This window comes from Gallinula chloropus (genome assembly GCF_964237585.1).
Source record: "Gallinula chloropus genome assembly, chromosome: 17".
NCBI classification, from domain to species: Eukaryota; Metazoa; Chordata; class Aves; order Gruiformes; family Rallidae; genus Gallinula; species Gallinula chloropus.
In genome coordinates, this window is record NC_140102.1 from 11,995,190 (window position 1) to 12,008,797 (window position 13,608).

General features: G+C 40.7%; 1 protein-coding gene across 1 annotated transcript in view; it reads left to right on the top strand.

Moving 5' to 3' along the window:
• Nucleotides 1-967: 967 nt before the first annotated feature.
• CIT (citron rho-interacting serine/threonine kinase) overlaps nucleotides 968-13,608 on the top strand; it is a gene marked incomplete at both ends in the record, with an annotated part of 71,942 nt that continues 59,301 nt past the window's right edge. The window contains 8 exons of the mRNA XM_084272064.1: nucleotides 968-1,063; nucleotides 1,798-1,939; nucleotides 3,162-3,337; nucleotides 4,671-4,772; nucleotides 4,950-5,092; nucleotides 6,549-6,642; nucleotides 7,353-7,556; nucleotides 8,789-8,942. Coding sequence (XP_084128190.1) covers nucleotides 968-1,063; nucleotides 1,798-1,939; nucleotides 3,162-3,337; nucleotides 4,671-4,772; nucleotides 4,950-5,092; nucleotides 6,549-6,642; nucleotides 7,353-7,556; nucleotides 8,789-8,942 — 1,111 coding nt within the window. The remainder of the gene's footprint in view (nucleotides 1,064-1,797; nucleotides 1,940-3,161; nucleotides 3,338-4,670; nucleotides 4,773-4,949; nucleotides 5,093-6,548; nucleotides 6,643-7,352; nucleotides 7,557-8,788; nucleotides 8,943-13,608) is intronic.

A 13,608-nucleotide genomic window follows, 5' to 3' on the forward strand; every position in this document is an offset into this window, starting at 1 on the left:
GGAAAAAAATATAATAAAAATGGGACAAAATAATAGAAAGGTCATATAAGCGTTTTACAGAGCAGCATCTAAAGCTTCTGAGAACAGCTGTACTTCCCCTCTGGCTGCCCGACCTGGCGGCTGGCTGCTGCCAGCTATGACGTCTAGCCGACGGCTGAGGCGGCCCCGCTGCCGCTGAGCAGCACGAGTCCTTTTGCCTTTCAAGACCTGGCAAATGAGTGTTAAAAACCAACCCCAAACCGGTGGCGGGAGCGCCCAGGCGGGGCGGCGTCGCTGCCCCGAACGGAGCCCTGAGCGCAGGGCAGGAGCGCGGCGGCAATCGACCGCCGTGGTCTGGCGGAGCTCCTGCCCGGCGGCGGGGTGCGGGCCCTGCCGCGTCCCCTCCCCGCTTTCCCCCGGCGGCACCGGCCCCTCAGCGCCAGGCGGGGCGGACGCGCCACCAACGTGACGGTTAAAACCGTTGGCCGCCCTCCCGCACCCGCCCCGCGGGGCGTGACGCGTCCCTGACGTCCCCTGGGACCTCGGCCCTCCCTCCGGAGGGCCCGCGGCTCGTGACGGCGGCGCTTCCGCCAGACGGGCCTCGGGAATGGCTGAGGTGCGCGGCCCTTGGCGCGCGTCACGGGAAGTGATGGTGGCCGGGACACGCCCTTCGCCGCGTTCAAACCTGGGTGGCGGTAAAGCGGGGCGGCGGGGGAACCGGGGCGCGGGCTTCGGCGCGGACCTCGACGCGGGCAGCAGCCCCGCGGCCCGGGAACGTCGGTTCGAGGTGGCGCAGCGAGCAGCCTTTCCCGAGAGCGCGGGTTCCTGCCGGGCTCCGGGCGCGTTCCGGCGCGCTGGGCTCGATAAGCGGTGCTGAAACCGTGCCCCTCCTCGTTCCTCTTCTGTAAAGTCCCGCGCTCGAACGCCTCGGCTTGAAAGCCCCGTCTCTCTCTTCCAGGTGCTCCTCCGCACGGGATAATCCGTCAGGATGTTGAAGTTTAAGTGCGGCGCCCGATATCAGGCAGAGGCAGGACCCGCGGAGCCCCTCGCCAGCCGAGTTTCTCGGCTAAACCTGCTCTTTCAGGTAAAGAGCGCCTGGCCTGGGGTTTGCCGATCGCAGCCTCCTCAGTGCCTTGCCCGGGGTGTCAAAACACGGCTTTGGTTGCTCGTGTGGGCGCTGAAGCTGTGCCTCTGTGCTCCCTCAGGGGAAGGGGTGAAACAGCCGGCTGCTTTCTCGATGCTCAAGGTGTTGAATGGCTGCACAAAGTTCCTTGAGCAGCAGCTGTCTGACCTTTGCGGCTGTTCGTGGTTCAGCCTCGGTGGATCTTCCCACGTAAAGATGGAATATAATCTGCTTTTTTTCTCCGGGTGATGCACCTGAGGGTTCGTGATGAGGTGGATTTGCCTAACCAGTGGCTATGGGATCTTTTGAGTTTCAGTAGCTTTTCCTTTAGAGCCAATATTGATACCGATCACTTAAACTGTTTGTACGGGACACAACCCACGCTGTACAATCCATGTCAGTAAAACAGTCAGATCAGAGGCTTCAGCAGGATGTAGATAGCTTCAAGAGAGCTGTGATTTGAACCTTATTAGTCCTCAAAGGATTGCTTTGTCTAAAAGTCAGATACCTGTGGCACGTGTCACAGGTGAGTTGATGTGTTTACTCACGTTTCTGTATCATTTGTCCAATTTCTGAAGTAGTGATTTTTAAAATGGATAATATAGAATCTGTTCTATACATATGTTATTGATTTGAGGCTTTCCATTGTTGTCTGAGACTCCATCTGCTGTTGCTTCTCTTTTTTTTTTTTGCAGGGGAAGCCACTCTTTGTGACTCAACAGCAGATGTCTCCTCTCTCCCGGGAAGGCATCCTTGATTCTTTATTGGTTCTTTTTGAAGAATGCAGAAACCCTGCCTTAATGAAAATTAAACATGTTGGCAACTTTGTCAAGAAGTGTGAGTTTGTTTAGACTCATTTTCAGGTGTAATTTTAAAAGACAGCTCTTAAGAATCTGAATGTTTAAATAAGGCTGTAGTTGCTTTGATTCATTAATGACTGTAACCCAGAGCTTTGAGCATCTTGTGGGACTCCTCGTGGGCAGACTCAACATTGCAAAGGGGATCTGGGCAATTCCAGGTCCAAAAAGGTGAAATGCAAGTGGCTTTTGAATGTGCATCCTCCTTAGTCTGCACTATATTTATAACTGAGGAGGTACTGCCTTTAAAAGTGGCTGAGTACTGCATACAGCAAAGCTCCAAGTACACAGAATAGAAGGATGTCAGAAGTAGAGAGCAGGACAGTGACTAGAGCTATGAGGAGAAACGTTCTAGAAAAGAATTTGGTCATCCATGGCTCTTTCAGCTTGAAGTAATCTTCTGGATTCCACGTGTTACCTGAATTTTGCATGTGTAACTTGTAATTGTGTGCTTCAGAAATATGATTTCTGATGGAGTAAATATTTTGCTGGCAATATGCTCAATTCCTTTTTGGGGAAAATAAAAAAAAAGTTTTTCTTTTCTAACTAAAAGGAAAAAAAAAGCCATTTGGCTCAAAGTTACTTATCCTGCCCTCTGGAATAGTTCCATTCAACAGTTTCTAGATATGATTAGCAGAGAGGAATTTTCTGAGGAATTTTTAGAAGAATCTCCAGTGAGCAGTTGATTATCACAGTGCTTGCTGGTTCAAACTGGGCAATGGAAAACTTGAACTGAATATCTGAATTAAATGTCTACGGTTATTTGTTAGACAATAGCCTAGTGCCTCCCACAGGCAGAGGAGAAAACCCTGCCACTTGGCTGGGTAAAGCACTCATATTTAGAGACCATACTTTGTATTGGTAAGGGATGGTTGGAAAGAAATTAGAAACAAAAGAGGCTATCAGCCTATAATGTTGTGAATGGGACAGAATTATAGTTGCTATGGGAACTGTCTTAACGTTTCCTCTTTTGTATGTACCATATTTCAGGGTTAACTATGCATTAATACAGTCTTTTTCTAGTTCTTATGCATGATGATTTATATATTTTTTTTAAAGAAGCATGGTTTGGAATGATTTAACATTTCTTGAGAGTTTGGAACTAATTTTTTGTTGTTTTAATCCCCATTTTTGATGTTGTGTTTGTTATGAAATGCCAGTTGGTCAATGTAAAAAAATAAGGGTTGGGTTTTTTTTTATAGATGCAGATACTATAGCTGAGTTAAGGGAGCTGCAACCCAGTGTGAAGGATTTTGAAGTGAAGAGTGTGGTTGGCTGTGGTCACTTTGCAGATGTAAAAGTAGTAAGAGAGAAAGTGACTGGTGATGTATATGCTATGAAAGTGATGAGCAAGGAGTCCTTGTTGGCACAGGAGCACGTATGTATATTTTTCTATTATCATAGTAGAATGATAAATTGCAATTTGTTGAATGTTTCTTTTTTGTCACTGCTGTTATAGTTAAGCTAAAAGTGTGTACTGAGAATGATCACCCTGTGTTTCAGTGAAGTAATACATTTGTGTGCAGTTCTGCTGTGGTTTAACAGCCACTGTCAGAGACTGATTCTGTTGGGTGAGGTGCCATCCAAATCAAAATATGGCACTTGTAAAGAGCTTGCCATCTTCATGATAAGACAAGAAAAAGCAGATGAAGAAAATTGTAGATCAGTGTTGATCAGCTTGATGATGGCTTGAATTTTCAGGCATCTTTTCATTAAGCTTTTTTTTTTTTCTTATTTTAAATAGCGACGTAGAATGTCAGGAGTGGGTGTGAAGGCAAACTGTGGTGACTGGATTTTTATGGAGAGCCTCTCACTAGCTTGAGAAATGTGTTACTTGAAAACTTAAAAAAGGGATAATGGAGGTTGTTATCATAGTTTGGTGAGAAACAGAAGTTAATCCTTCATTGACACGAGATGACAAGTAGGACAAAGATACTCCATGAAGGACGTTGTGAATTTATATAGCAATATCCACATCGGTTGTTCTGACTATATGGTGCAGTTAAGCTGCTCCTGAGATCCCTTGGCATTGTTTGTGACTATCAGAAATGAAGATAAATGAACATTACTCTTGCTATGGCATAGGTTGACAAGAAAGCAAAGTATGATACTACTCTGAATATGGTACTTGCTCAGTCTTGTTGATTGTGGGTCAGTGAATGTAGGGAATGTTGATCTAAACAAACATGAAGTATCTCTGTAATAAAATTAATTTATTGTTGTCTGGCTGCACATCTGAATAATTAAATAGTTGATAAAGGATGATTTGAAAAAAGCCTTACAGTGAATTTATTACTGAATTAGCTGTAGGATGCTACACCATCGTTGCTCTAGCTTTTTTTCTGTTTGTCTGATTCTTTTGAGATTAGTTTTATTTTATTAAGGCCAGCCCAGATGAGGTCAACCACAATTGCACTCCAGACTAGTAGGTGCTTCACTGGTTTGAAAGGAGAGCTGGCCCTTGCTGCAGGGACTATTTGGTCAAAAGCAAGTTAGACAACAGAAGGTGGGAGGGGAATGGAAAACACAAAGGAGTAAAATAGCTTTGTTAAAGGTGCACATCACAAGGAAAAGCGTTTAATATTTTCTGTGTAATTTTTTGTGTGATGTGTGTCTGTGGCAGACTCAAACCTTTCAAAAACTAGGGGGGGGTTCTAATGTATTCTAACTCCTTTTCATGAAGATCTAACTGAGCACTTCCTTTTTTGTAGGTGTCATTTTTTGAGGAAGAACGGAGCATATTATCTCAGAGCACCAGTCCATGGATTCCACAGCTACAATATGCATTTCAAGACAAGAAAAATCTCTACTTGGTAATGTCTTGAAGTACAATATGAAATACAATACGATGGTTGAAATGAGCTCCTTTCCTGGAATTTTTCCTGCATTACATGCCACTGTTTAATACATGTCCAGTGTAATATAGAGGTGCTGAATGCAGTATCTTTTTTATATATGAACTATAGCTGTTCCTTTAAAATTTTATGTAGGTTATGGAGTACCAGCCTGGAGGGGACTTGCTGTCACTCTTAAACCGATATGAGGACCAACTAGATGAGAGCATGGTGCAGTTTTATCTTGCAGAGCTGGTTTTAGCCATTCACAGTGTCCATCAGATGGGTTACGTACACCGGTAGGTAAAGCTTACTTTGCACTGCATGTAGCATTTGATCAGTATAGTATCATTCCAGAAAAAGTGTTCTGGAATGATGCATTCATGGTTTTGTTCTTTGAGAGGGTTTTTGTGTGGTGGTTTTGGGTTTTATTTTAAATATTCTGTCCTGTTTCAGGAAAGTATTTCACATGCTGTATTGGAAAAGAAAATTAGAAAATTAATCAGACCCCAACTATAATTGTAGCTAAAGGCATTAACTTTGATGTCAGTTCAAGCTCATATCAAGAAAGGATTGTTACATATATTTTCTGGAGGCTTTGTAAAAAGAAGCCTTAATGTCATGCTATGAAAAATTAAAATCTTTTCCAGAGATTGTTGCTTTTAGCCACAAGTAGCACTGGAAATTAGTGTAATTGTTAAAAGTTGCTGTGTGCCGATTGGCAGGCAGGATAGGATGATGGGGTGTGAAACGTCACAGTGAGTTTTCTAAAGCTCATATTGAGACTTGAAGGCTGATATTGTATGCATTTTCAAGCCTGTGGCTTTGGAAATGTTATGAACTATTCTGTGTTCCAAGCAGCGGCTGTGACTGCACACAGCATAGGCTGTGGCTTTTCAATGCTAGGTAGCTAGCTTCCTGCACTGGAAAGATGTACAGAGTAAGTTGGGAGGAAATTTGGGAAGAAGGCTACATAATACTTCACTATAACTCGGTTACAATGCAGTCAAAGTGTGAAACCACCTTCTCTTTCCACCTTCTGTCAATAATTATTAACTTCCCATGGCACAGAATGAGCTTTACTACTTTCATATTTGCTTAGAGACGGAACAACTCCCACTTGTTAAGGTTTTATGCAACTGAGCACACAGTTGGGTGCAGCTGAGTAGGGATACCCCATTGTTTGGATGTGATTCGGCACTGGTGAGGCTGCACCTCACGTGCTGTGTGCAGTTCTGGGCTCCTCACCATAAGAAGGACATTGAGGTCCTGGAGTGAGCCCAGAGAAGGGCAACCAGGCTGGGAAGGGGCTGGAGGGCAAATCATATGAGGAGTGGCTGAGGGAATTGGGGCGGTTTAGCTTGGAGAAGAGGAGGCTGAGGGGAGACCTTATCACCACCTACAACTACCTGAAGGGAGGTTGTAGAGAGGTGGGCGATGGTCTCTTCAGCCAGGGGACAGAAGATAGAACAAGGGGAAATGGCATGAAGCTGGGCCAGGGCAGGTTTAGATTGCATATTAGAAAAAATAAATTTACTGAAAGAGTTGCCAGGGCCTGGAACAGGCTGCCCAGGGAGGGGCTGAGTCACCTTCCCTGGATGTGTTCAAAAAACGGGTAGATGAGGTACTTAGGGATATGGGTTAGCACAGGATGGGAATGGTTGGACTTGGTGGTTTTCAAAGGTCTTTTCCAACCTTGTGATTCTGTGAGCGTGGGAAATGGTACAGTACTGATTGCTTGCTTCTTGCTTACAGAGATATCAAACCAGAGAATGTTCTTATTGATCGAACAGGACACATTAAGCTGGTAGACTTTGGATCAGCTGCCAAGATGACAGTAAACAAAACGGTAATAATGTGGGTTTCATCTTTGTGTATGGCTTGTTTGGATAGTCTGGGCAAAGGGAAAACTTAACTTTATATCTGTTCCTTGATAACACCTTGTTCTGCCTTTACTGTCCAATATGGAAACTATTCACAACCGTATTTTTCCACTTAAGAATGGCTTTTCAAACATGAGCTCAAGTATCTTTCACAGCTCTCAGTAGATATATTTGCTTATTAAAATTTTAATGCACAAGTAAGTTACAGGCAAGACTACTTTGTCATGGTGCTGCATCTCAATACAAAATCATACTTCTAGAGATTCTTATGTCTGTTCAGTGTTGTGTTGAAAGAAGGACATGGATTTATAATTGTTCATAATTGGACTGAAAATTGTGTTTGTTGTAACCAAAGTGACATAATTTTGAAGACCAAGGAGCTCTTGATTGAAATGAGTCACATTCCACTGGCCTGGGGTTTAGTCACCAGAAAGCTCTGTGTTCCAAGCTCTGAAGTGGTTGAGGTTTTCTTAAGTTGCATGTAAATTTTGGTAATGGCATACAAGCAATAATTTGCACTTTTCTGCTTAGCAGCCTTGCTTAAATGGCTGAATTCATTTTCAGCCCTTCAAGTGTATTTTAAAGAAAAAAAGATTTGGTTTATTACCAAGATCATGATAAACTTTCTGGGGTTTTTTTTGTGCTGTAATTTCACTTGGTATATCATTGTTTCTAGGTAAATGCCAAGCTACCTGTTGGCACACCTGACTACATGGCACCAGAAATGCTAACAGGGCTGAATGGGGATGGCAAAGCTTCTTATGGCCCAGAATGTGACTGGTGGTCCCTGGGAGTCATTGCCTATGAAATGATTTATGGAAGATCTCCGTTTGCTGAAGGAACTTCAGCAAAAACTTTCAATAACATCATGAACTTCCAGGTAGAGAGAACTCCTTCTTTGTTCTTGCATAAAATACCCCCTGTTAACTAAAGACTGCTTTCTTACAGTGGAGAAAAGAAGCTTTTGGGTGTCCTTTATATTGTCATGTTCATAAAAGAATTGGAATATATGCTTTATATTGTTTTTATATGTCTCTGTGTTGTAGATATCAAGTTACTTTTTGTAACATGTCTAAAAATAACCATTTGCAGTGCATGAATTAAAAAAAGATTTAGCTGTCCATCTTTGTCAACTATAATTGCAGCATCTCCAAAATAATCTAGAAGGGGGATTGAAAGGATGAATTTTGCATTCATAAACTTTCTGAATATCACTAAGCATTTGTGCATAGTAAAGGCAAGGGCTAGCTGTGAAGAGCTGCAGGAAAACTTGAGGACATCTGAGTATCTGCATGATTAAAACATCATGTAAAATTTAGTGTAAATAAATGTAAAGCAATGCATATGAAAGGAAGAGTATCCCAACTTTATGAGTTGTGGGCTCAAGAACAGTATCTTGATGTTATAATGTATGCAGGTGTTGGTTTACTATTTAGTAGCAGCCCACAAAGCAGCACATGGAATGGTAGGTGTTAGTAGGAAAGAAAAATTAAAAAAACCCCTAAAAATACAATGGGTAGCTGGGAGGAAGTGAACAAAGAATGTGGCCTATCATCTCTTCTCATATGGGAATTAGGGGCATGAAATGTAAGTAGCCAGCAGTAACTACATTCCAAACAAAAAGGATATTTCATGTAGAAGATTCTCATGCTCAGGAGCTCTTTGCTGTAGGTTGGCAGCTACTGAATGTTTGTATGTGTTCAAGGAGTGCCTAGAAAAATCCATACAAGAACCCATTGAGATCTGGCACATACAAAGACATCTGTGGTTCAGAAGATTGTAAGCTACAAATCCTTAGAAATTTGGAGAATTTTCTAGGGAAGTGCCTTGTTTTACTCTTGGTTTGTGTATGCCACTTGGCTATTGTTCATCCTAAACTGGTGATCTGGGACTACCATTTGTGTGCTTGTTAGTGACTGTTCCTATATTCTTATTTTTACTGTGGTAAATGTATAGAAAAGCTTATTTTGAAAAAAAAAGCACAATACTTTTTTTTCCTGTGGTATAAATATTTATCCTCTGTGCCTCACATATCTCAGAATAATGAAACTTAATCTTACTGTTCTAGGATTGTTTCCTGACTGAGCAGAAATCCTTTTCTTTCTAATGCAGAGATTTCTGAAGTTCCCAGAGGATGTGAAAGTTAGTAGTGAATTTCTTGATCTGATCCAGAGCCTGCTTTGTGGGCAGAAGGAAAGGCTGGATTATGAGGGACTCTGCTGCCATCCATTTTTTTCTAAAGTTGACTGGAATAATATCCGTAGCTGTAAGTAGAGTCATATTGTATTTATAAACAATTCCTGTTTCTTTGGGTAAAGTGAAAATTTGTGCAATATGAGTATTTAAGTGTTCGTGATATGAATAAATATTCATGATGAAACAGGACTGTTTCTACCAAAAAGATTGATTTTGGTTTGTGGATAGGATATGTCAACATCTCCTAGGTGAAAACTGTAAGTTAAGATGAAGTTTAACACACTTTGGTATGAATTTCTGATGCAATTACTGTATTATTGCAGGCACTAGGCTGGAAAAACAAATGATCTTTTCCATATTCCTTCTTAGATTAAAATGCATCAGTATAGTTTTTTTCAGACCTTTTCCACCTCAATTTGCTTAATTTTAGCTTCATCTCATTGCTTTTTGGTGTATCTTCAGCATTCTCCCTTTCATAGCTTGTGATCCAACTTCATTTGAGGTTGGTTTTGTGTTTCTTCTAGCTCCAGTTGGTGATAAAATATCAGCAGTCATAGGGGCCATTGGAGTTTTTCCTCAAAGAGAATGTAACTGGTATATGACTAACTGTCATCTATTCACTCCACTAGGTATAGAACAAAACCAGTGAAGCAGATAATAAACAGTTTTCTGCATAGAAAATTATCCTATGGAAGCTATGGAATATAGTATTTGGGAGTGCTGAGGCACCAGCTCCATGGTAAAAGCAAATATTTCACAGAACATCACCAATCTGTGTATGAGTGCCTGACTTGTGTTGGGTAGTATTTTAAATTATTTGGACTGTGAGATTATCTGGGTGACACGTCTGCTTTATATTCTTTATCAAATGCGCTGTAAGAGCGATGATTGTGCTCCATTTTCCAATGATAAATTGCTAAGCTAGTGCTTCTACTTTTGATGACTATCTCAGCACTTCAGCTGTCAGCTCCACAGAATATTTACTCACATTTCTGTTGATTCATTAATTTTGAACTTGTGGAGCTGCTATTCTGTTAAATTCCATTGTTCCTGCCCTTTAGGAACCACTGAGCTTGGAATCTTTTTCATTATTTTACCATACATTTCCCAGACTTCGGCTCACTCTGCCCTCTTTCCCCAGAGCCCTGCCTAAGCCACCAGATTCCATTTCTGATATTTTTGTATCGCATTCCTATCACATTGTCTGAGATCTGGTAAAAAAGATGGCATGTGAGCATATGTTCTGGTGTTTCCTAGGCAATTGTCTGTCCAGCAGTCACACAACAGCATAAGTTAATTGAGTGTTTTGCCATTTCATGTGACAGTGGTGATACTGATGAGCAAGCTGGTAGGCAGCCCTGATGTCGTTATGGTGTTGAAGCAGTGGTTTGTGATTTTAAAAATCCCATTTCTGCCTGCAGCTGGCCAGTGCATTGCATCATTCCCTGTAATATCCAGACCTACCTACTGTGAAGATTCACGCAGCTTTGACCCCTGACTTTGTTGCTATGCCTCATACTTCATAAAACCCCACTGTAACTAGCACAAAACACAGCAGTCTTCTTGCTTTTAGTAGAAGATTCAATGTATCACCTATTGCTTTGCTCTCTGCAGTGGTTCTCCATTTGCTGGTTTATTCAGGGCAGTGTCACTGTCATTCTGCTCCAAACCCTTGTCAGGTTTGACCTGGGCTATCTGAAAGCTAAAGGTTTCTTTCTTATCTTGACCTCTGCTGATAGTGGGGTTTAACTGGAGCAATGTCAGCCTGAGAAAACTAGGAAACTAGCAAGTGCTAGAAGAGGTCGCAGAATTTAGATTTAGATTAAAGAATCTCACTTCTTCAAGTCAATCTGGTCAAGGATTTTGTGGGTATGGAATATTGGACTTGGTGATCTGAAAGGGCTTTCCAACCTAAATGGTTTTCTGATTCTAGGATTGTTAAATTAAGTGTCAGCAGTCAGACTTTCTGCTAGTCTGTAAGAGCAATGATGTTATTTCTGTTTCAGACTGAGAAAGAAAAAAAACATCTGTCCCCTTGCCTTTCAGGTATTTAAATTCTCATGCTGGGAGCTCCAGGATTACCATTGTTAATGAACCCATTTTGGTTAAGCATGTGTCATTAAGGGGTTTTTCAATGTTACATTTTGTTGTTATGGTAACCTATGAAACACTTTTCAGTAAACCCCTTCCCAAAAGATAGTTGCCTCAAAAAGCTCCCAAATTCCTTGGGTTCAAGTAGCATGTAGCTGTAGAAGCAGCTCTTAAGTTACAGATACGGAATTCAACCATTAAACCTAAGGTCAGGTTTAATTGAATCTGTACTCTCCTTGGAGTATCATACTGAAGAATAGTTATAGAATCTGCCCTCTGTATTTGTTTATTTCTGCTATTTAATAACTGCTAAAGCTTCTAAAAAAACACCCCAAAACCATACACCACCCTCCCAAAACTAAAAGATAACACAACTCTTGAATGATTGTGTTGATTTACTTGACAGAATTTTCTGAAAACATTTTTGATTTTATTTACCTAGAACAAACATATTTCTATCTAGGTTTCAGCGAAATGATCAGAATTTTCACTGGAGAAGTTAAAACTGGAAAGTTGATGACAGAACTATTTGAGTAGTTAAGTACCTGAAATCTGAAGTAGGGGATGGAGGAATGACATCCTTGAGTTATCAGCGACAAGGGTGCAGTCGGTATAATTTGGCCATTTTGTTAATCACCTTTTGTTATTTCAAATCCAGAAATTACATCAACTGTTTAATTTGGAACCAAAAAATCTGCCTGCAAAAGGCTAGCTGGGAGATGTCCAGAAGACTTTTATGGTCATCTAAGTGATACATATGTATAGGACAATGAATTTTTAATTTTAAGACCTGGTTTGTAACTGCAGTCCAGGAGATTCCCCAGGCAGGATCCCAAATCTCACTGATTGCACATCCAAGACTCTTCCCTTATATTTATGACCCTGAAGTTGACATTCAGTATGTTAACAGTTAAACATTGTGATGTTTCATTTAAAGGCTTGCCTGCTGAAAAAATGTGTTGACTTGTTTCTAGAAGTGGAAATGACTTTCATGTCAGCTTAAAGATCACTTTTATTAACAGAAATGTGTGTGTTGTGTCATTGTCTTGACAGAAAAGATGCTAAGATAATGTATATATGGGTTAGAACTTTTATTTCACGTTGTCTTAGTGAAATCTTCCTTAAATTACATCACTTGGACTTTCTATTTTCTGTTTTTCTTCCATAACACATTGCTCAAATAGGCCTCTTAAAGCCTGAGGAAGAGGCCTAACCTACTTAAAAAAGCTGTGTGGATGCTTTTCCTCAGAAAGCACATATAGTTCACCTTGTAGATCAAGAAGAGGCACATTTTTATTCTTAAGAAATGTTCTGTATGTCCTTTAAGTTTTCTATTTCAGTTAAGTCTTTCACTGTCCCAGGGGAAATGTGGTATCTCTTCTCTGAATTTGCATGAAAATATTTTGAAAGGATGGAAAGACCTGATTAAGGCAATGTTCCTTGAACTAGTCATAAATTCACATGCTAGTGCAGAGATTTTTTTTGTTAAAAAAAAGCGCCACTTTCCGTAACAGACATTTTATCTGATCTTACTGATAAACTGGTTCAAGTACTGCAGTGTTTCTGGGGTGGAATTGGCTTTTTCTTCTTCTTTTTCCTTTTTTTCTTTTTTTTTCTTTTTTTTTTTCTTTTTTTTTTTTTAAACTTAGCAACCTACAACACCCCCTTTTCCTCTGAAAGTCATTCTTTGGAACAGATGGAAGAGGGTTACATCCTTCCACAAGTGGGGAGGTATCTAGGCAAGCAATTGGCTTTTTTAAAACATGCAGTTCTCTACAAGATCCTTTAAATGGTAAACAGAACACGTACGTTCCTTGTAGCATAATCAGGCAAAAAGAGGTCTTTACATCCAACCAGTTTGTATGAGCGGAGGCATCGGATTTACTGTCTTCTTGAGGAATAGTTTTACCTCTCCTCTGGGTGAGCCCGAAAAAAAGGGCAAGTTTTTCACCTTGTTAGATGTGGTGGCATGGTTTTAATGTTCAGTTCTTAGGGGTTTATCTTGACCTTTATGAAAGGATCCTTCCCTTTAAAAAAGCAATTGATAAGCATGTCAGCGTATTTGCATTTACCAGCCTTCATCTTGTTCTGAAAATACGGTGTTTGTGTGACAGTCCTCTGAATTTAAAGCAAGAAATAATAATTTACCTAGAGATTTTTATCATGTGTGACCCACGCTTGAGAACAGAGTTGCTCATCTGTTTTAGCTTGTTCTACAAGACTATGTTTATTCCATAGGTATTTTTGACATCAAAGGACATCCTTGTTTTAGGAATAAAGGACTGTGAAGAAGCTATCTAATAATTAACAAAATCAGACATGGTGGATCTAGCTTCTAGCTTCTTTTTTTTCAGCTTCTAGCTGAAACTTCTGAAGAGGTTCTGCTGCTCATTGTCAATCACTACTGACCATTCAGAGCTGCTGAACATCTAGAGATGGTTTAGTTGAGTGACTGTTCTTTCTAACTTAATAGTTGCTAGTATTTCTTGATACAAATGTTGTAACAAAGTTGTACTGCAAAGTTGCAGAGTGGACTGTTAGTCATAGATTTTTAGGGAACGCAAATTAGAGGGCAAATGATCTTCTCATTAATTTTTAATGTAGTGTTCATAATTTCTCTTCTTCATTCGCATCTTTTATAAAAC